This window comes from Microcaecilia unicolor, chromosome 1, assembly GCF_901765095.1.
Source record: "Microcaecilia unicolor chromosome 1, aMicUni1.1, whole genome shotgun sequence".
In the NCBI taxonomy this organism is placed as follows: Eukaryota; Metazoa; Chordata; class Amphibia; order Gymnophiona; family Siphonopidae; genus Microcaecilia; species Microcaecilia unicolor.
The window spans coordinates 277,767,974-277,788,416 of record NC_044031.1 but is presented as its reverse complement, the minus strand read 5'-3'; the positions used below and the strand labels follow the sequence as shown (position 1 = coordinate 277,788,416).

The 20,443-nt window shown below is 43.1% G+C and overlaps 1 protein-coding gene across 1 annotated transcript in view; it reads right to left on the bottom strand.

Annotated features, from left to right (window-relative positions):
* MYH9 (myosin heavy chain 9) overlaps positions 1-20,443 on the bottom strand; it is a 390,958-nt gene that overhangs the window by 11,359 nt on the left and 359,156 nt on the right. The window contains 1 exon segment of the mRNA XM_030206870.1: positions 11,182-11,354. Coding sequence (XP_030062730.1) covers positions 11,182-11,354 — 173 coding nt within the window.

Genomic DNA, 20,443 nt, shown 5'->3' with positions numbered 1-20,443 from the left:
GAAATGAGTTCCCAGAGAGCTAGGCTTTTAAAAATCAGAGATCACCTTTGACACAGTTATGTTTCAATCATTTTTATTCAAAACTTAAGAAGAAAAGTTATCATCATGTATGAACGTCTGATATTTTCCCCCCATGTGGCTAAACTAACACATAGTACTTCTACCCCAACAAATAGAACTTAACCTTCCCTCCCCTTCCCACCCCCCCTTTTCCCCTTGCTATGGCATCAAATGAACATAATAACGCAGGGAACAGGGCAATATCTAGAAGTTTAACAGTCTACTCCTGGCAGTTGGAGTCCGAGTATTCCAAAAGGGAGTCCAAGTGAGTTGGAAACGCACTCCAGTCTTCGTTTTAAAGTCTGTAATTCCCACCCTCTCTACCCGCAGTAACGTTATCATACGCACAAGCCACTGCGATACTATAGGGTAGTTGTATGTAAGCCATTCTGAGAGTATTGCTTGTTTAGCCACTACAATAGCTTTGTGTACAAAAGCGGTAAATCCTGATGGGACAGGGTGTATGAGAACAGGATGGCCCAGGAGCAGCGCCGAGTCATACTTCCAGCCCGCCTTCCACATCTCAGAAACATATTGTACTAGCTCCTTCCAAAATCGGACTATGCCCTTGCAGGACCAAAACATGTGCCCGAGGGTGGCCCCCGGATCCCTGCATTTGAGGCACTCTCCCCAAGGCGAGAGTCCCATGTGAAAGGCTCTTCTGGGAGAAATGTAGAGTCGAAGAGCAAATTTGTATTGTAGCTCCCAGTGCTGCGTCATGTTCATTGTTTTGCGCATTGTAAGCACATGGGACTTGAACTGAGGCAATGTAAGGGCCATGGGGATATCTCATTTCCAGGCAGCCAGTAACTTGGCATAGTCTAGTTCGGTAACTGTGTCCCTGATGTGCCTGTGATGGAACGTGAGGGGCACTTTTTGCTGTGCCTCTAAAGAGAATGCTGTTGCCATTTCTTCCTGGACATCCTCCTCCAGCGCCTCCCAGGACAAGGAACATATATAATGCTTTAGCTGTGCATAATAGAACTCATCGGAGGGTGGCAAGGCGTATTCAGCACAGAGCTCCTGAAATGGCTTTATCTGTCCTTCAGGGGTAAGTACTTGTAACAAGTATACTATCCCTTTCCTTTTCCATCTGCGCAACACCGAATAAAGCCTTCCAGGTGCAAAGGCAGGGTTCCCGCATATTGGCAAGTATGGTGTATTTGACACAGTTATATTTCACTGTAGCAAGTGCTGAGCTGGCAAGGGAGGGGGCATTTGCTCTTGTCCACAATCCTGAGACTGGCATCTGCAAGAAGTCATGAGCCAGGATGTTTTGATTAAAATGAAAGATAGTAGGGGGTTAGCTGCAAGTAAAGGGAGGGGGGAGCTGAAGAGAGCAAAATGACCTGTGAAGTCATCTCACAAGATCCACTCTGAACATATCTTGTTTATAGTTAGAGCCTGAGAACTTGTGAAATCATTCTGATCAATTGATAAGGGCAAGAGCCCTGGTGACAAAGCTAGGGTCCATTGGAATGAATAGGGTTAAAATTGTATATAAGGAGCAGTCTGAGGGGTATTAAATCATAACAGAGAAGGAAGGCTACAAGAGAAGGCTGGAGAGAGAGACGTGTCGTGAACTGCTGTACCATCATATGAATACCTGCTTGCCTGTACCATCTTTGGGTGAGATGACAATGCTAATAAACTATATTACTCTATCTACTGAATACTGGGCTCCTTTCTAATTGGAGATGTTGCTACTGCCTGACGGTGTAAGCCTGTCATGAGCAGATACAAGGTTGGGGTGATTAAGTACTTAGAGGGGATGTGCAGCTCCTTCCAGGTTAGTAGAAAGCCCATGCTGCTGCTGCCCAAACGGGTGAGGCAGACCTAATAAAATAAACAGTGGGTGGTAAGGTCCATGATGAAACGTTATGGGGCATTTTTCATTAGATAATTGGGGCATGGGTCTAGTTGGCAGTGGGATTTGGAGAGTTTGGATAGTGTTGTGGAAATTTCCTTGATGCTGAAGGGGGTGAAATTAGTCCAGGTGCGATCTGCAGGAATCTCTATTGAGTCGGGGTCCAGTACATCGAGGAAGGTATTAATGTTTGCGTCATCATGGGGAATTGTGTTGCATAGATTGATGATTTTGTCGTTGAAATATTTGGCCAGCTGGTAGGCGGATGGACAGTTTGAGGGTGAAGTTGTTACTGGATTTGTGTTGAGAAGGTTCTTTATAATTTGGTATTCTTTTTTTATGTCTGTTCCAGTGGCTATAATTTGTTTTGTGTAGTATGCTCTTTTGGCTCGTTTAATGTAATTCTTGTATTTCTTTTGCATTTGTTTCCACGCATTCAGGGTAAAATCGTCTTTTGATTTGCTCCAAGTTTTTTCTAGTTTCCTTGTTTCTTTAGTTTTTTTTAGTTCCTTGTTGAACCATGGTGAGGGTTTTTTCTTTGTGCGTAGTGTTTTGGATTGTAGTGGGGCGATTTCGTCCAGAATGAGTTTGCATCTGTGGCCCCAATTTGTGAGAAAGTGGTTTGAATTTGGATCTATTGACCAGTCATTGTGATAGATTTGAGCCAGAAGGTTTCCTTATCAATTTGTCCTCTGGTGTTAACTGTTATGGGGTCAGGTGGTTTGGATTGGTCTTTTTTCCGCCATTGTATAGATAGGGTTGCTTTGTGGTGGTCTGACCATGGGGAAGCTGCCCAGTGGATATCTGATGAGAAGAAGTTTTGGTCTGTGGAGTATTTGTTTGAGATGATGTCAAGTGAATGGCCTTTAATATGGGTTGGTACTGTTGGAGGTAGGTTGAAATCACATAGCTGGAGGAAGTCTGTACATTCTCAGGTGTGGGCAGATTTAGAGTCTTCTAAGTGGAGGTTTACGTCCCCTATTAGTAGTATGTTGGAGCTGTTAACGCATACATTTGATATAAAGTCCATGAACATGGTCTGGTTATGGTTCCAGTTGCTGGGAGGTCTATAAAACAGTATGCAGGTTAGGTGTGTAAAAAGATGTTCTACTTTACCTGTGCTGTACTGCCTCCCATCCCCCCCTCTGTCTTTTCTGTACCTGGCTGCTAGTCACTGCTGTTAGCCATAGACAGGAATGCAGACATCCCTGGCTTTCGTTACTATGGCAGCCCAGTATCTGGAATACACATATTTTCTTCAGTTACAAGATGGTAAGGATGAATGTACCAATAGGGTGTTGGCAGGACACCTATGCTACCTTCGATTGGTGTAGGAGGGGGGAGAGGTGACGACATCACTTTTTCTATAAGAATACCTGCACACAAAGAAATCTTCAGAATTAGCCATATTTTGCAGGAGACTTTTCTCTGTCCTGATTCAGGGCATCCTTGCTAATTGGCTGTTCTCCAGGAAATATATTTTCCCTTCTTTATTTCTGCATTGCTTCTGGTAAGAACTATTTCTTTATAACAGAGAACTATCCTCTCCTTTCTTTATATTTTATCTCACTTCAGAACCACTGATATATTTCCGCTATTTCTCTCTCTCTCTAAGAAAGCCTGGTCTCAGGAAACACCTGTTATCTCTGTCTCTCTCTATACTTCTAGATAACATGTGCTGACCTCTCCATGGTCTCGGATAACATGTGCTAATCTCTCCATACTTCTAGATAACATGTTCTGACCTCTCCATGGTCTCGGATAACATGTGCTGATCTATCTCTCTCATTTTCTTTGTCCTCTTTACAACTGTTCCTTATCAAATTAGTCTGATTGCTTATTATTATTACCTAAGCTATTGATATTAGATTCTGTACATGTGATATTTTTCCAACTGAGATTCTGTACATGTGATATTTTCCCAAGACTTTCAAACTGATATCTGAAGCTGTGCTGGTAAGAATAAAAACCATTTCTAACTCTCTGATTCCTTTAAACTTATTCTATGATATTTTTCTTTATTTTGGTACAAAGTGAATAGCATAAACGCAGCCAGTACAGGTGTTCATATAGCGTGGGGCTATACAGTTTTGTAGAGGCAATTTCAAGTTGATTTGATATGGATTCTGATAAGGGTTCAGCGGAGAAGTTGGATCTGTAGATGAGTGCAATTCCTCCTCCTCGTCTGTCTTTTCTAGGCCAGTGTGATATTTTGTAGCCCGGAGGACAAAGATCGTTTATGATGGGGTCTGCTTGGTTACGGATCCAGGTTTCCGTGATGAAGAGTAGGTCAACGTTGTCCGAAGTGATCCAGTCTGTAATGATGTCAGTTTTATTGTGGAATATGGGTGTATATTAGTATAATAATTTGATCCTCCAGAACTCTGATTTGGTCAAGCAGTTGTAACATATGGGAGGAGTCTTTCACCTAAGAAGGTATCTTCTCAACCTCAGCTCTCAAATAAAAATCCAAATATTGTGATAAGGGTTCTGATAATCCAGAAAATGTTTTCTAAGGACCAACGATTGATTTTTGAATGGAAAACAGCGAGTCTGTAGGGTTTAAATAAGGAAGTGGAGTGGCTAGGGCACCTGACAAGCTCAAGGCGCCTTTAAAACGCGCGAGGGGGAGAGGGGTTTATAGTGCATGCTCCGGCGTTTGGAGAGCAGAGCGCCTGATACCTGTTTGCGGCCCACTGTTTATGTAGCCAAACTGTAGTTATAATCTTCAACAAGGTAAAAAGCAATGATCATATGTTTGTTTTGAGGTGGGATGGAGGAACAGTGTTAGTATCTGGCTTTTTCCTTGCTGTTTTATTTTTATGTTTAATTAAACCCGATGATGCACTTGATGAAATGCGACTGCGTTGGGTTTGACGTCAGTTTTAAGTGATGATAGATTCAAAACAGAAACCGAGAAGAGTGCTGTAAGGTTGCATTACCAAAGCAATGGATACAAATTGGTGGATATAAGTTTACCACTTGAATACTGAAGAAATTGATGATTATTGGACTTTTACATGGACAAGCATGTTACAAGAAATCTGACATTTGGATAAGTCAATCATTTTTTGATGTTTATTCAATTTGCTGTTACAGCTAGCAAGTTACATCTCAGTTAACTATGGATGATGTATAATTGCTGTTCATGTGCAAAAGATGTGAAGCTGTAGAAGAATATTTTTTTTAGTGGTATATGGTATGCAGCTTGCATGAGTTTTCACATTTCCTCAGAAGGAGTGTAATATTATTTTAATATTGGTAGAGTATGAATGATTAGGTTGAGTGTGTACTGAATGCATATGATATAATCAGCAAGGGTAACCTGTATTGGATTCAATACTTAGAGGATGGGGTGATACTACATATGTATACCTTGATCTTGATTTGTCCTTGCCATTTTCAGGGTATAGACAACAGAAATCTGTCTGGCACTGGCCTTGTTCTCTAACTGCTAAAGTGGTCAGCGAAGCCCCACTCCAGCCCATCCGAAACTGTCCAGCCACGATCAGGGCACAGACCATAGAAGTCTGCCCAGCACTGGCCTTGTTCTATGACCATTGCTCTAGGAGAAGAGGGAACCAAATTTGCTATGGCCAATAGGGAGCAATTAAGATCATGGTCCTGTGGTCTCGTCACAGCTTGCCTGAGAGGCAGTGGGGGAAGAAGGCGCATAAAAGGTTCATTCCCCAAGTAGGAAAGGCACCCTGAATTACTCAGTTGGGAGCGCACTGCTGGCACTGAAGCGGGGAAGTTTGTTCCGAGATGAAATAAAAAGATTGATCATTGGGGCTCCCCACTGGAGGAAAACTGGACATACCACCAGCATGCTGAGGGACCACTTGTGAAGCTGAGGGACTCTGCTCAGTCTGTCCACTATAGCATTCTGTTTGCTGGCTAGGTAAATGGTTCTGAGAGTGATGCCTGGAATTTGCCCAAGTCTATATTTGGATTGCTTGTTAGCAGAGGAGATTAAAAACCTGTTCCATCTTGTTTATTCAGGTAAAATACATCACAACCTGGTAGTCCTTGCGAACTAGAACTACTTGACTAAGGTGGTGGTCCTGGAAAATTCTGAGGGCGTTCCAGATTGCTCATAATTGCAGGTAATTGATGTGATTGACCAAGAACCTTGCATATGAAGGCCATCAAAGTAAGCACCCCAACCCACCATAGATGTATCTGTGGTAAGAACTTTTTGATATGGAGGGGGGCTGAAACAAAGTCCCCTGGTGATATTCTGTGAAATCATTCACCACTGCAGAGAATGGTCCACTGGGGTGATTTCAATTTGGGCTGAGTGGTTCTGTGGCTCGAGACCACTGTGAGGAAAGAGTCCACTGAGGGACTTGGAAATGTAGATGAGCTAACGGTGTTACACAAACTGTTGAAGCCATTTGTTCAAGCAGATGAAGCATTTGGCAAGCAGAAACTTGTTGGGAGAGGCAAACAAAACAATCAAAAACAATCCAATTTGGTAACAAGTCTTTAATAAACACACACTATATTCATCAATATGGACTTTTGCTCTTTCAGATAAGAGCTTGCGAGCAAATCCATTGTGAGAAGGTTCAAAAGAAATTAAGACTTACCTACTAATTTTTTCCTTTAGGCCTTCCAGGCTGCTCCAGACTCTGATGCTAGGGTTATAAATGCCTACCAGCAGATGGAGAATAAACACAAACTCAAGAACTGTATAATAATCCTATACAGCCACTAGTCTGCTAATATTTCACTAACAAAGCAGAAATATGCTTGAACCCCTCCATGGATATTCTCTAGACACCTCATAATTGACAGACTGCCTTCCTCAGTAACTATCAGCTCTGTTCCATGTTCTGTATTCTCTTTCTTAAATTTTTTTACACTACTTCTGCAACAAGCAGAAGTTATAAACCAACACAGCAAGAATGAACCAGCTGAAAAACCAAGTCCTCCATGACCCAACTCCCTGTGATGCCTTACTTCTGCACACTGATCAGACCATGTTATGGGGAATGTCTCTGGACTAGTCTGGAGGGTCTAAAGGAAAGAAAATCAGTAGGTAAGTCCTAATTTCTCCTTCTTTGTGGTCCAGACACTGATGATAGGGAAGTACTAAAGCAGTAAAATTCACAGGCAGGACCCCCAGAGACTGGAAGTCAACGCCCTTGCTTTGCCTGAACATCAGTCCTGCAATGCTTCATGAAAGAATTCAAAGAGGACCACACCACTGCTCTGCAAATATCCTACGGTGGAATCAAGTTGCTTTCCGCCCACGAGGATACTATGCCCCTAGTGGAATGCACTTTAAGAGCCTGTGGCATTGGTCAACTTTAAGATGACTGGAATAAGGAGGCCATCATGTCAGCCTACTAGCAGTCGCCCCTTTGAACCTTTGTAAAGCACAAAACAACCGCTCCAATCACCTAAAGTTCTCAAATAAGCCACAAGAACCCTCTTGACATTTAGACGGGACAAACGGCACTGCTCGTCCCCTTCAGAATCCCACAGGATTGGGAGAGAGATAGACCAAGTCACATGAAAAACTGTCACCACCTTGAGAGGAAAAAGATGGCACTAGCTGCAACACCACCTTCTTTCAAGAACACAAGAAAGGCTCTCTGCATGACAAGGCCTGCAACTCAGATCCACCAGTGACCAAGAACACTGCTTTCAAGGTAAGGTCTTTCAAGGAACAATCCGCCAAAGGTTCAAATGGAGCAGACACCAACAGACAGAACCAGAATACAAATCCCACTGAGGAACTACCAGGTGTTGAGGAAGATGGAAAAGCTTAACACCCTGGAGGAACTGCACGACATCCATTGAAGAAGTCAAAGACTTGCCCTGTATTCACCCCCGAAAACAAGATGCTGCCACCTGGACCTTTAAAGGTGTTAAAACAAGGCTCTTATCCAAACCATCTTGCAGGAAATCCAAAATCTCGGCCATGGAGGCATGTAACGGGACAGACTCCCTTCTTGACACCAAAAGAAGTAGACTTCCTTCATGACTGCAACCTGGAAGCAATTACTGGGTGCAGAGAAACCTCTCCTTCACAACCTCGCCCTCTCATGAGCTAAACCATAAGAGAATGGAGACAGATCCAGAATGCTTACTGGTCCCTGCATCAGCAGACCCTCCTGTCCCTGCAAAATGCAGGGGAACGCTCATCACCAGGCAAATCAGGTCCCCCTACCACAGTCTTCAAGGCCAATCTGGGATCACTAGGACAACGTGATTTTCTATGTACTGAAGGACTAACGGCTACAGGGGAACATATACAGCAGGGTGCCTTTGACTGTAGAACTGAGGCACTTGCAGGTTGCCTGCTGTTGCCATGAGATTCTCATCACTGGAAGACCCCAGGTGCGAATGATTGTGTTGAACGCTCCACAGCCCAGCCTCCACTCCGTGGGGTCCAATATGCTTCTGCTTAAACAGTCTGCTTGCACATTGTCCACGAGTGCTGCCAAGAGGTCCGTCAGATGCACTTCTGCCCAGGAAAGATGACTGAACGCTTCCCATCACCACTGGACCACTTTTCAGGTTGCTGTGGCAATTCATATAGGTCACTGCTGTCGCATTGTCTGAAAACTCACCTCCTTGCCTTCCAGAAATTTCAGGGCAAGATGAACCACCAAAATGATCAAGGGGATGGAATTTCTCCTGTATAAGGAAAGGCTAAAGAGGTTAGGGCTCTTTAGCTTAGAAAACAGACAGCTGAGGGGGGATATGATTGAGGTCTAAAATCCTGAGTAGTGTAGAATGGCTAAAAGTGAATCAATTTTTCACTCTTTCAAAAAGTGCAAAGACTAGGGGACACAACGTGATTACATGGAAATACTTTTAACACAAATAGGAGAAAATATTTTTTCAAAGAATAGTTAAGCTCTAGAACAGTTAAGCTCTAGAATGAGCTACCCGAGGATGTGGTAACAGCAGTTAGTGCATCTTGGTTTAAAAAAAGGTTGGACAAGTTCCTGAGGAAAAGTCCACAGTTTGTTAGAGATGGACATGGAGGAAGCCACGGCTTGCCCTGGGATTGGTAGCATGGAATGTTGCTACTAATTGGGTTTCTGCAAGTACCTGTGACCTGGATTGGCCACTGTTGGAAACAAGCTACTGGGCTAGATGGACCATTGGCCTGACTTAGTATGGCTATTTTTATGTTCTTAGTCTCCTGTCTGTTGATTGACCACAAGATCTCTGAGGTCATCCAATGGTCCTGAGCTATCTGGCTGAGACAATGAGTTCCCCAGCCCTTGAGAATGGCATCAGTAGTCACCATTGTTGACTCATGCCCTGATGAAGGTGAACTGGGTTGAGCTACTACTGTAGGCTCCTTCTTGCTTCCACTCCTACAGAGGGAGGTGCATCTCCAGATTGTGCTGTTTAGAAGACCAGCGCAACACCTGCTGCAGCAGACACACGTGAGCCATGGCCCACTGAACCAGTTCCAGAGTGGCCGCCACTGACCAAGACAAAGATAATCTCTGGCTGGAGGAGCTCCTGCAGAAAGGAGGATTATGCACCTGAGACTGAAGCTTGAAAATCCTCTCCAAGGGCGGAAACACCTGTCCAGAGTGTCAACGCGAACCCCCAGATACCCCACGACAACGAAGAAATCTGATGGGCTTTTCGAATGTGGATAAACAGATAGGCTTCAGATCTAACGAGGTTAGGAATTTGATGTGCCGAACTGCCACAATAATGGAATGCGGACTTTCTATGCCAAAGCTTGGGACTTTAAGGCACCATTTACTCTCAAGATCCAGAAAAAGCTGAAAAGTACCTTTCTTCTTGGGAAGCACAAGTAAATGGAGTATCTGTCCAAACTGCACTTGCTCTATACAGAAACTACTGCTTGTAACCCCAGTTTCCACAAGGTGCCTGCAAAACAGATGCAAACTGAAGTGATAGTGACAAAATATGACCTCACTGCTTCACGGAAGAAAACAGACTGGGTTGGTTCTGTGCGACAGCAGCAGGCGGGAAAGTGTGTCATCCTCTAAGGATTCTGAAAGCTGGAGAGCAGTTCCCATGCAAGTGCTCTGCCAGATGATGTCACTCATCAGTATGGACACCATCCTGTTTGTCCTCGGAGAATTTTACTTCCTGTCACAGCTGTCCCTTTTAAGCTGTGAGGAGGACTGGTGTTGGAGTGTTGACATGACAAAAGATCAAAGTTAGAGCTGTGGCTGAGCGAACTCATGAGAATAAACCCGAACTGTGAGAAGACTTCTGAAAAATACGAAAAAAATCCACTGAGAGACAGATTTGTGAAGAACTCAGCATGTCTCAAATGTTAAGGACTGAAGAGGAGGATGGAGACTGAGGCAGTACATGAACTCCCACGCACCTTCAGCTCAGCGAAGATGAAACATCTCTGAAAAACTTATCCTGCACCCAAGGCTCCTGCATTTCCCTGGTAAGTCTACAGAGAACACACTGCTTCTATCAGTAATGCTGCCATATTAACAGTATTGTTGTTACGCAAGCCCTCTGCTCACTGAGTTTGATCAAGAAAACCCTGCAACACAGATTCTTAAAACAACCAATACTCAAGCTACCCAGTTTGATGCCGTTCCACATATACCTCATTCGATCACTATACAACCTTGTATTCATAGGAGCCAACTTTTCAAAATTATTGGGGGTGCTAAGCCCAATGGAAATGATCCCTCCCTGGACACATACAAGGAATTTTCTCAATATTGGGGGTGCTCAAGCACCCACAGAGTCGGCTCCAATGCTTGTATTTGTTATCAACCGACTGGGCAAGCCACATTGAGCCTGCAAATAGGTGGAAAAATGTGGAATACAAATGCAATAAATAAATAAATAGTTCTTTTCCCTCCCTTTTACTGCTGGCATTGCCTGGTGTATAGTCAGACAGCATTGAGAGGGAGACAGCTGCATCAGCTTCCTTGAAAGCCTAACTGGAGTTACAAAGAAGAAACATTGAAACATCACTAATGTAAGCAAATGTGAGCATTTGGAAAGGTGGGATACATTCAAAAATTATATAAGGAGGAGGAAGGGAAAAAGTGGAGCAGAGGCAGGAGAATACAGCTTTACTAATAATATTTTCAACCTGAATACATGTTATAAACCAAAGTGATCTATGCTTAATGGAAAATTGCTTTATGTCAAAAGTAATGTTTCCCACGGTAATCTTGAAATATATTTCAATTAAAATCTCCTGCAAGTTGGCAGATGACAAGAAACTTACTGAAAAGTGTCACACACGCTGCATTTCAGTTTATTACCTGAGTTTACTTTTGAGGGAACTGACTTCCCGGTTCATGGCATCAGCAGTTTCAGTGACATCCTCCAGTTCTCGCTGCAATTTCCTGCGTAATGCATTTGCCCGTTGGGCCTCCTCCTCAGCCTCCTCCACTTGACGTTTCAGCTGTTTCATGCGCACATTGAACTTCTCAGACTTAAAAAGAAGGGGAAGGGGAGGAGAAAATAAATACCAAACAGGAATGAAGCATAAAGAAAAAACCTAGAGATACAGTGGATATAGATTTAGCTCATGCCTCTCAGTAGTCCGAGGTATAAGTATAGAAGTCTGAATACCATAGGTATTTCCCTGTACTCAGAACTTATAATCTAGGATAATATCTGAGGCAATGGAGAGTAAAGCAATTTATCTAAGATCAGATGAGATGCACTGCATTTTGAACCCTGGCTTCCCTCCTCTCACCATTAGGCTGCTTCTCCACTCTGCTGTGCCATATTTAGCTGTGCAAAACATTGTTTTGGCCTACTTTCTCCAAAGTTAACTGTCACTGGAGAGCATAAAAAAAAATTATATAAAAAAAATTCTGCTGCAAAAAGCACAATGGACATTTAGAAATTCTTTAGTGCTTAATACAACGACTTATTACAAACATTCAAGCCTTATTTGCCCAAATACCCAGCAAATGGTGCCAATTTGTGGATGTTTGGACCCCCCATCCCAAATACTTATTCTAAAATAAAAATCAAAACTTGCACAAAAACAGATATGCTCTTAACTGTAAACCCAAACCCCACCACCTCCACTTCACTAACCCCCATCTCTAAGAAGATGCTTAAATATCATGCAGTAGAGACTACGCACAAAGCAATGCAAAAATAGTCTGGGAAAGTCTCTAGACTAGAAGGTGTTTGAACAAATTCTTCCATACATTCTGCATCCAGTGGTGTCCTGGATGCATTACAATATATACAACCATGCCCAATTCATGGGACCACAGAGGTCCAAATGCTTCCCCCCTTCGCTTCCTTTCAATTCAAAGGTCAGTTTATCATACCATTGTAAGTCTTGACAAACTGATTTCCAAAGGGCCAAACTTGGACCGCTCAGTGTATTCCAACTGCAAGCAAGCACAATCTTTGCAGCCATTATCAATCGAGGGGCCAGCTGCACATGGTCACCCCTCTCATCTTCCCCCATCCCCAGCATCAACTTCATGGCTCCCCCACCTCCGATGTTCTCTCATCCGCTGTTCAACTCTCCCACACCATACCCCAGGTGGTCTTAACTACAGGGCTTTCCCACCAAAGATGTTCCAGGGAGCCTCTTGCCCCACAACCCTTCTAGCATAATCCCTGTTTGCCACCCCCTGCTTTTTCTCCCTTAACATGAGTCCTGTAAAGTTTATGAACTATATTAAATTGTAGTTGTTTGTAACTTGTGATAAGGGAGCACAGGTGCACTTATCGGTGTAGGAGAGCCCACTCCTCCGTTCCTAATTCCTTACTCATCCACTCGTCCCATGACCCTGACCCCCAATCTTATTCAAGCTCCTGATTTAAGACCATAAGTGTTGCCACAGTGGGACAGTCTGAAGGCCCATCAAGCCCAGTATCCTGTTTCCAACAGTGGCCAATCAAGGTCACAAGTACCTGGCAAGAACCCAGAACAATAATGTACTTTATGCTGATTATCCTATAAATCAGCAGTGGATTTTCCCAAGTCCATCTAAATAATGGCTTATAGACACTTAGGAAATGATCCAAACCATTTTTAAACCCTGCTAAGCTGACTGCTTTTACAACATTCTCTGGCAACCAATTCAAGAGTTTACATGTTAAGTGAAGAAATATTTTCTTCAGTTTTGAATTTACTACTTAGCTTTATTGTGTGCTCACTAGTTCTAGAATTTTTATTTTGAAAGGAATGGCCAGCTTCCTTTTTTTTTCATTAACTCTTAAATAAACCACTTCCAAATTTGTAGGCATCCTAAACAAGTTCGTTTTTGCATCAGGTCCCAAAAGAAAATCTGTCAGCTGAAAATATAGATAGAAAAGAACTCTAGTAACCAGAACAATTGAGTAGGAGACAAAAAAAAAAAAATCCCCCAAGCAAAAAATCTGAACACAGTTCCATCCCCATCACCCCCAGCTTTTCATTTATAGTATGAACTTTGGCATACATGTCTACATCTAGAAAACCACAGCCTTTTCTAACCCAGTGGTAGAGAATGATGCAGGGGCAAAGTTTGCCCTCGTCCCCACGGGCTCTGTCCTCATCTACAGAAGCCTCAAACACTTATGATTTTATATTTAAATCTACATAAGTACATAAGTTTTGCCATACTGGGAAAGACCAAAGGTCTATCAAGCCCAGCATCCTGTTTCCAACAGTGGCCAATCCAGGTCACAAATACCTGGCAAGATCCAAAAGTACAAAACATTTTATACTGCTTATCCTAGAAATAGTGGATTTTCCTTTAGGAATCCATCCAAACCTTTTTTAAACTCTGTTAAGCTAACTGCCCCTACCACATTCTCTGGCAACGAATTCCAGAGTTTAATTACACGTTGAGTGAAGAAAAATTTTCTCCGATTCGTTTTAAATTTACTACATTGTAGCTTCATCGCATGCCCCCTAGTCCTAGTACTTTTGGAAAGCGTAAACAAATGCTTCACATTTACCCGTTCAACTCCACTCATTATTTTATAGACCTCTATCATATCTCCCCTCAGCCGCCTTTTCTCCAAGCTGAAGAGCCCTAGCCGCTTTAGCCTTTCCTCATAGGGAAGTCGTCCCATCCCCTTTATCATTTTTGTTGCCCTTCTCTGCACTTTTTCTAATTCCACTATATCTTTTTTGAGATGCGGGGACCAGAATTGAACACAATATTCGAGGTACGGTCGCACCATGGAGCAATACAAAGGCATTATAACGTCCTCATTTTTGTTTTCCATTCCTTTCCTAATACCTAAAATTCTATTTGCTTTCTTAGATGCAGCAGCACAATTAACAGAAGGTTTCAATGTATCATCAACGACACCTAGATCCTTTTCTTGGTCCGTGACTCCTAACGTGGAACCTTGCATAACGTAGCTATAGTTCGGATTCTTCTTTCCCACATGCATCACTTTGCACTTGCTCACATTAATCGTCACCTGCCATTTATATGCCCAGTCTCCCAGTAACGTAAGGTCCTCTTGTAATTTTTCACAATCCTCCCGCGATTTAACGACTTTAAATAACTTTGTGTCATCAGCAAATTTAATTACCTCACTAGTTACTCCCATCTCTAGGTCATTTATAAACAAGTTAAAAAGCAGCGGTCCCAGCACAGACCCCTGCGGAACCCCACTAACTACCCTTCTCCATTGAGAATACTGACCATTTAACCCTACTCTCTGTTTTCTATCTTTTAACCAGTTTTTAATCCACAATACAACACTACCTCCTATCCCATGATTCTCTAATTTCCTCTGGAGTCTTTCATGAGGTAGTTTGTGAAATGCCTTCTGAAAATCCAGATACACAATATCAACCGGCTCACCTTTATCCATGTGTTTGTTCACCCCTTCAAAGAAATGTAGTAGATTGGTGAGGCAAGATTTCCCTTCAGTAAATCCATTCTGGCTTTGTCTCATTAATCCATGCTTTTGAATATGCTCTGTAATTTTGTTCTTAATAATAGTCTCTACAGTCCTATCATTATCCTTTTCCCCTTTACACATGGAATTTCAATCCACAGTGATTCCAAGAAGTGTTTTGTTTCCTGTAGAATTTTCAATCTATTTGATTCAAGGATCTCCTTAATATACAATGCTACCCCCTCCACCAATTCGATCCACCCTATCACTACGATATAAGACAGTGTCCCACTGGTTATGCTACTTCCACCAGGTCTCAGAGATGCCTATTATATCTAATATTTCATTTAGTGCAATATATTCTAACTCTCCCATCTTATTTCTGAGGCTCCTGGCATTTGCATATAGACATTTCAAAGTATGTTTGTTGTTCCTATTTACATCATGCTTAGTACTTGACAGTATTAATTTGCAATCTTTTCTCTGATTTTTATTTAAGGACACCTGATCTACTACGGTCTCTTTTGCAATCTCACTATTAGGATACCCTATCTTCCCTGTTTTGGTGATATCTTTGAAAGATACCTTATCCCGAACCATGCGCTTTTGAGCAACTGTCGGCCTTCCCCCCGTTTCTAGTTTAAAAGCTGCTCTATCTCCTTTTTAAATGCCGATGCCAGCAACGTGGTCCCACCCTGGTTAAGGTGGAGCCCATCCATTCGGAATAGGTTCCCCCTTCCCCAGAATGTTGCCCAGTTCCTAACAAACCTAAAACCCTCCTCCCTGCACCATCGTCTCATCCACACATTGAGACTCTGGAGCTGTCTGTCCGTCTCTTGGGCCCTGCGCATGGAACAGGTAGCATTTTAGAGGATCTGGATTTGAGCTTTCTGCCTAGGAGCCTAAATTTGGCTTGCAGAACCTCTCTCCTACATTTTCCTATGTCATTGGTACCCACATGTACCAAGACAGCAGGCTCCTCCCCAGCACTATCTAAAATCCTATCTAGGTGACGCCTGAGGTCCGCCACCTTTGCACCAGGCAGACAAGTCACCAGGCGATTCTCACGTCCACCAGCCACCCAGCTATCTATATGCCTAATGATTGAATCACCAACTACAACAGCTGTCCTAACCTTTCCGTCCCGGTCAGCATTTCGAAACATATCCTCAGTGCGAGAGGATAGTACATCCCCTGGTGGGCAGGTCCTGGCTACAGGAGTACTTCCTACTTCACGAGGCTGATGCTCTCCTTCCAGGAGACCTCCCTCCTCCAAGGTGGCACAGGGGCTACCAGACTGGAGGTGGAACTTCTCTACAACATCCCTGTAGGTCTCCTCTACGTACCTCTCTGTCTCCCTCAGCTCCACCAAGTCTGCTACTCCAGCCTCAAGAGAACGGACACATTCTCTGAGAGCTAGGAGCTCTTTGCATCAGGAACACACATATGACATCTCACCAACTGGGAGATAATCATACATGTGACACTCAATGCAAAAGACTGGATAGCACCCCTCTCGCTGCTGGGACTGCTGACTCCATCTTAGTGTTTTTGAGTTTTTCAGTAATTGAAAACTTGCTACAGTATTAAGGATATTAGCCTAATATAAAAGTGTCTTTTAGTTTATATAGTATATTGTATGATTTATTTAGTGCTTCCTCCGTAGATGGTAATGAAATGTATTTAAAACTCTGTAAGAGCACTCCTTGCTTGTTACCCTAATTACTATGACTATAAATGAAGAGTTGTCCTAGGGGTGGGTGGGTGTTGAGGAGGGTGGTGGGAAGACTAAACTAAATCCTGCAGTGCCTGCTAGATTCTGTTAATGCTGTGGTACAAAGTTTTTAAAACTAAGTGGAAAAGACTATGGAGATTAGTTGATAAAAATATAAAAAGCAAATTTTATTTTGCCTAACACTAACCTACAATTCCTCCTTTAAACCCCAATCTTTAAGTTCCCAAAGCACAAAGCAAAATAGTGTTCACTTACCAGAGAAATGTTCTCTTCTCTCGGAACTTCTCAGAAAGAAAGTTCAGTGGGACCTTTCCTTTTTATATAGTTTTGAATCTAAGGGGCCTTTTTTAAACAGGCTCTTTGAAGCTGAATCAGCAACCTATGCAAGTATTCTACTTCCCCACACCTTAATTAACACTTAATTGAGGTCACTGGATGAGCTACCTCTCCAGCAGCCAAGGAACAGAAAATAAGCCTTTTAGAACAAGTTTTTGGCTGTTTAGTTTCTACCTCTAGAAAAGGTTTCAGTTTAAAACTATGGGAAAAGGGTTTGCACACTATGGCAACTAGTTAATGATGCTTGCTTTTCTCTCTCTTTTTATTCCCCCCTTAATACTAAACTAGGTCCTGCTTGCTTTTCCCTCCCTCTCTCTTTTTATTCCCCTTAATACTAAACTAGATGCTGCAGTGCCTGCTAGATTCTGTTAATGTTGTGGCACAAATTTTTTAAAAGTGGAAAAAGACTATGGAGATCTTTTCATTAAAATATAAAAAGGGAGGTCACGTGATGACATGACCGGGAGCAGCTACTAGAAAGAGCCTCTCCGGATACCCCAGCTAAAACCCTGAATATCCATTGGGCATCTGCCCAAACTAGCATACTTTTACCTTGCAGCAATTGGAGAACCCTTATTGAAACACCTGAGTTGATTCCCAGCTCCTCATGACAGCTTGCTCACAAGCAAAAGAGAAAGCCCGCAGCCAGACAGGGGAAGACAAAATGGCGCTGTCCCCGAAGCCGCCGGAACAGTCTGTATCTTTGGCATGGATAGCAGAAATCACATCCGAAATGACTTCGGCTCTGGAAGCTATGCTAGAGAGGCGGCTTTGCATGATCGACTCTAAATTGGAAAAATTGCAGGTGCAAATGGGGGAACTAACCAGAGACCAAGCTGGATGGCAGGCACGGACGAGCGTGGTGGAGGACAGGGTCATCAACATGGAAGACTCTTACACACAATTAGTAAAACGAGTTGCGGTGCTGGAAAGTAAGGTGGATGACTTAAGAGAACAGATGTCGGAGGAATAACCTTTGTTTAGTGGGCCTCTCAGAATCTATAGCAGACAAGGAACTCGTGTTTTTTTTTTTTTTTTTAGATCTATGCTTAATGCATGAGTGCAAGCTACCCACATGCTATGGACCTCTTCGAGAGGGCTTACAGACTAGGCCCAAAAAAACCTGCAGCCACTAGACCACGAGTGGTTATACTGAAGATTCTCAACTTTGTGCATAAAATGGCAATTATGCAAGCGGTGCAGGCAGGAAAGAAACAAGAAATTGAGCTATGACAACAAGCGAGTTTTATGTTTTCAACATTATTCCTCAGGGGTACATAGAGGTGTGTTAAACCAACCTGTGCAAGCTGAAGTGGTACATTTGGCGATCTGACAAAGTCCTTTGCTACAGGCAGCGGGCACTGATGGCTTTCATGCTGAGTTTTACAAAATCTTGGTGGAGGAGATTGCGTTCCCTCTCACGAGTATGTTCAATGTAATGGTGGATGCTGAAGCACTGCCCCCACTGTTAAACACAGCACAACTTATTGTACTTCCAAAACTGGGACGTGACCCAACTCTCCCGGAGTCTTATCACCCTCTCTCATTACTGAATTATGAAGTCAAGCTACTTGCCAAAACTTTGGTGAACTGTTTGGCTTGATTTCTCCCTAATCTCATCCATGACTCTCAGGTGGGATTTGTTATGGGCCGATCGGCAGAAAAATCCTGGCTACGAAAGAATATAAAAATAGGAAAGATTTGCAATCGCTCCTTGTCAGCTTTAATGCCGAGAAAGCTTTTGACAGGGTGCACTAGAACTTCCTCTTCACAACCCTGTCTAGATATGGATTTTCAGGACGTTTCCTGTTGGCTATAAGAGCACTGTATTCGGCACCCAAATCTCAGGTGCTGGTCAATGGTGTGGAATCCTAGGATTTTCTAATACTTTGTGGCACGCGACAGGGCTGCCCCTTATCACCCCTACTCTTTGTGCTGCCATTGGATTCCTTGTGGAGAGATATTGTGGATATTCCAGCAGTGCAAGGAGTACAGGTGACTCATACAAGTTTTAAGGTAGTAGCCTTCGCTGATGATATATTAGTACATCTTACACACCCAACGGAATCCTTCCTGGCCCTTTTAGAAAATGAGTATGGGGACCATGCAGCATTGCAACTGAATTTGCGCAAGTCGGAGGCCCTGCCCTCCTCTGCTCAATTGAGGAGAAATTGGGGTCCTGGGTTCCCGATACATTGGGCAGAGAATTCCTTCCTCCTGCCCATGGATATTTCTCTGCTTTACCAAATGAACGTATCGGCACTGACAGAGGCCACTAGGAAAACTCTGGAGGGCCGGAGAGACCTCCCCTTGTCGTTGGTGGGTAGAGTGAACATGGTGGTGTTTCCAAAATGGCTTTATCTTTTGCAAACACTACCTTTACGCTTACTCCAGAAAGACCTAAAGGCCCTGTATTGAATGTTTTCTCACTTTTGCTAGAACCATAGGAAACCAAAAATCCAATTTTTTTTATCTAATAGGGAACTGAGGCAGGGAGGCATAGGACTACCAAATATGAAACTATGTTAACTATGTAATCAGGCCTGCCTGTTGACATCTAGGGGATTGGCTTCTCCACACCCATCATCACACCCCACTGGATTTGGAATCAACATTATATGCTCCTTATAACTTTTATTCACTACATAACAGTCCCAGCTCCCTTCAACGCTTAGGCAGTGTCTTACTTCGGCTGCTGCGAGCCGTGTGGAGTGTGCTTGTTAAGAGTCTTAATGGGGGGACCCCAAACTACAAATCAGCTTTCAATAAGAGGTAACATCGCCTTTGAACCAGGATTGGACAATCCAGTTTTTGCTCTCTGGGAAAACAAGGATATAACTAGCTTAGAACACCTACTGAACGAAGAGGGAGAGCTTATCTCATTTGAAGAATTACAAAACCGGGTAAGATCTTCCTGGGGAAATAGATTCACGCATTATCAGATTAAACACTATATAACATCTTTAGATAAAGAAATGTTACACAGCCACATGGGGGATAGAATTAGGGGATTGTTTTCAGGACTTAGAAGAGGGGGCTTTAGTCTCACTTCTCCACAAGGCCCTTACTAAATGAGGACCACAAAAGGACTACAATGCATTAAAACTTAGATGGGAACACGACCTAGGCACCCCATTACTCCACTGGGCTATATTATCCACTCTATTTCCACTCTCACTACAGACGCCCGCCTGAGGGAATGCTATTATCGGATCATATTTAGGGCTTACATGCCTCAATCCCAATTGTTTCATATGGGAGGGCTACCAGACCCCATCTGTCTTAAGTGCGGAAGGGCTCATAATTCCTTTTACCACGCATTTTGGACATGCCCCAAGATACAATTCTATTGGAACCGAATTTGGAGGTTTATAGAATTTGAGTCTGGGGAAAAGATATTGGGAACAGTAGAGCAGTTATTAGACATTCCAGGTGCTTTCAGAGAATGGCACAGGGCTAAAGCTATGCTACTTCGCAAGCTGTGATTGGTAGCATGTAAATGTATATTACAATACTGGACCTCTCCTGATTTGTCGGCTTATTGAAATTGGCGGAACCAAGTACATTTATTGGCGTCTTGGGAGGCTAGAGGATCTAAAGACTTGCCTAAACATAAGAAGAGATTCCTAGTG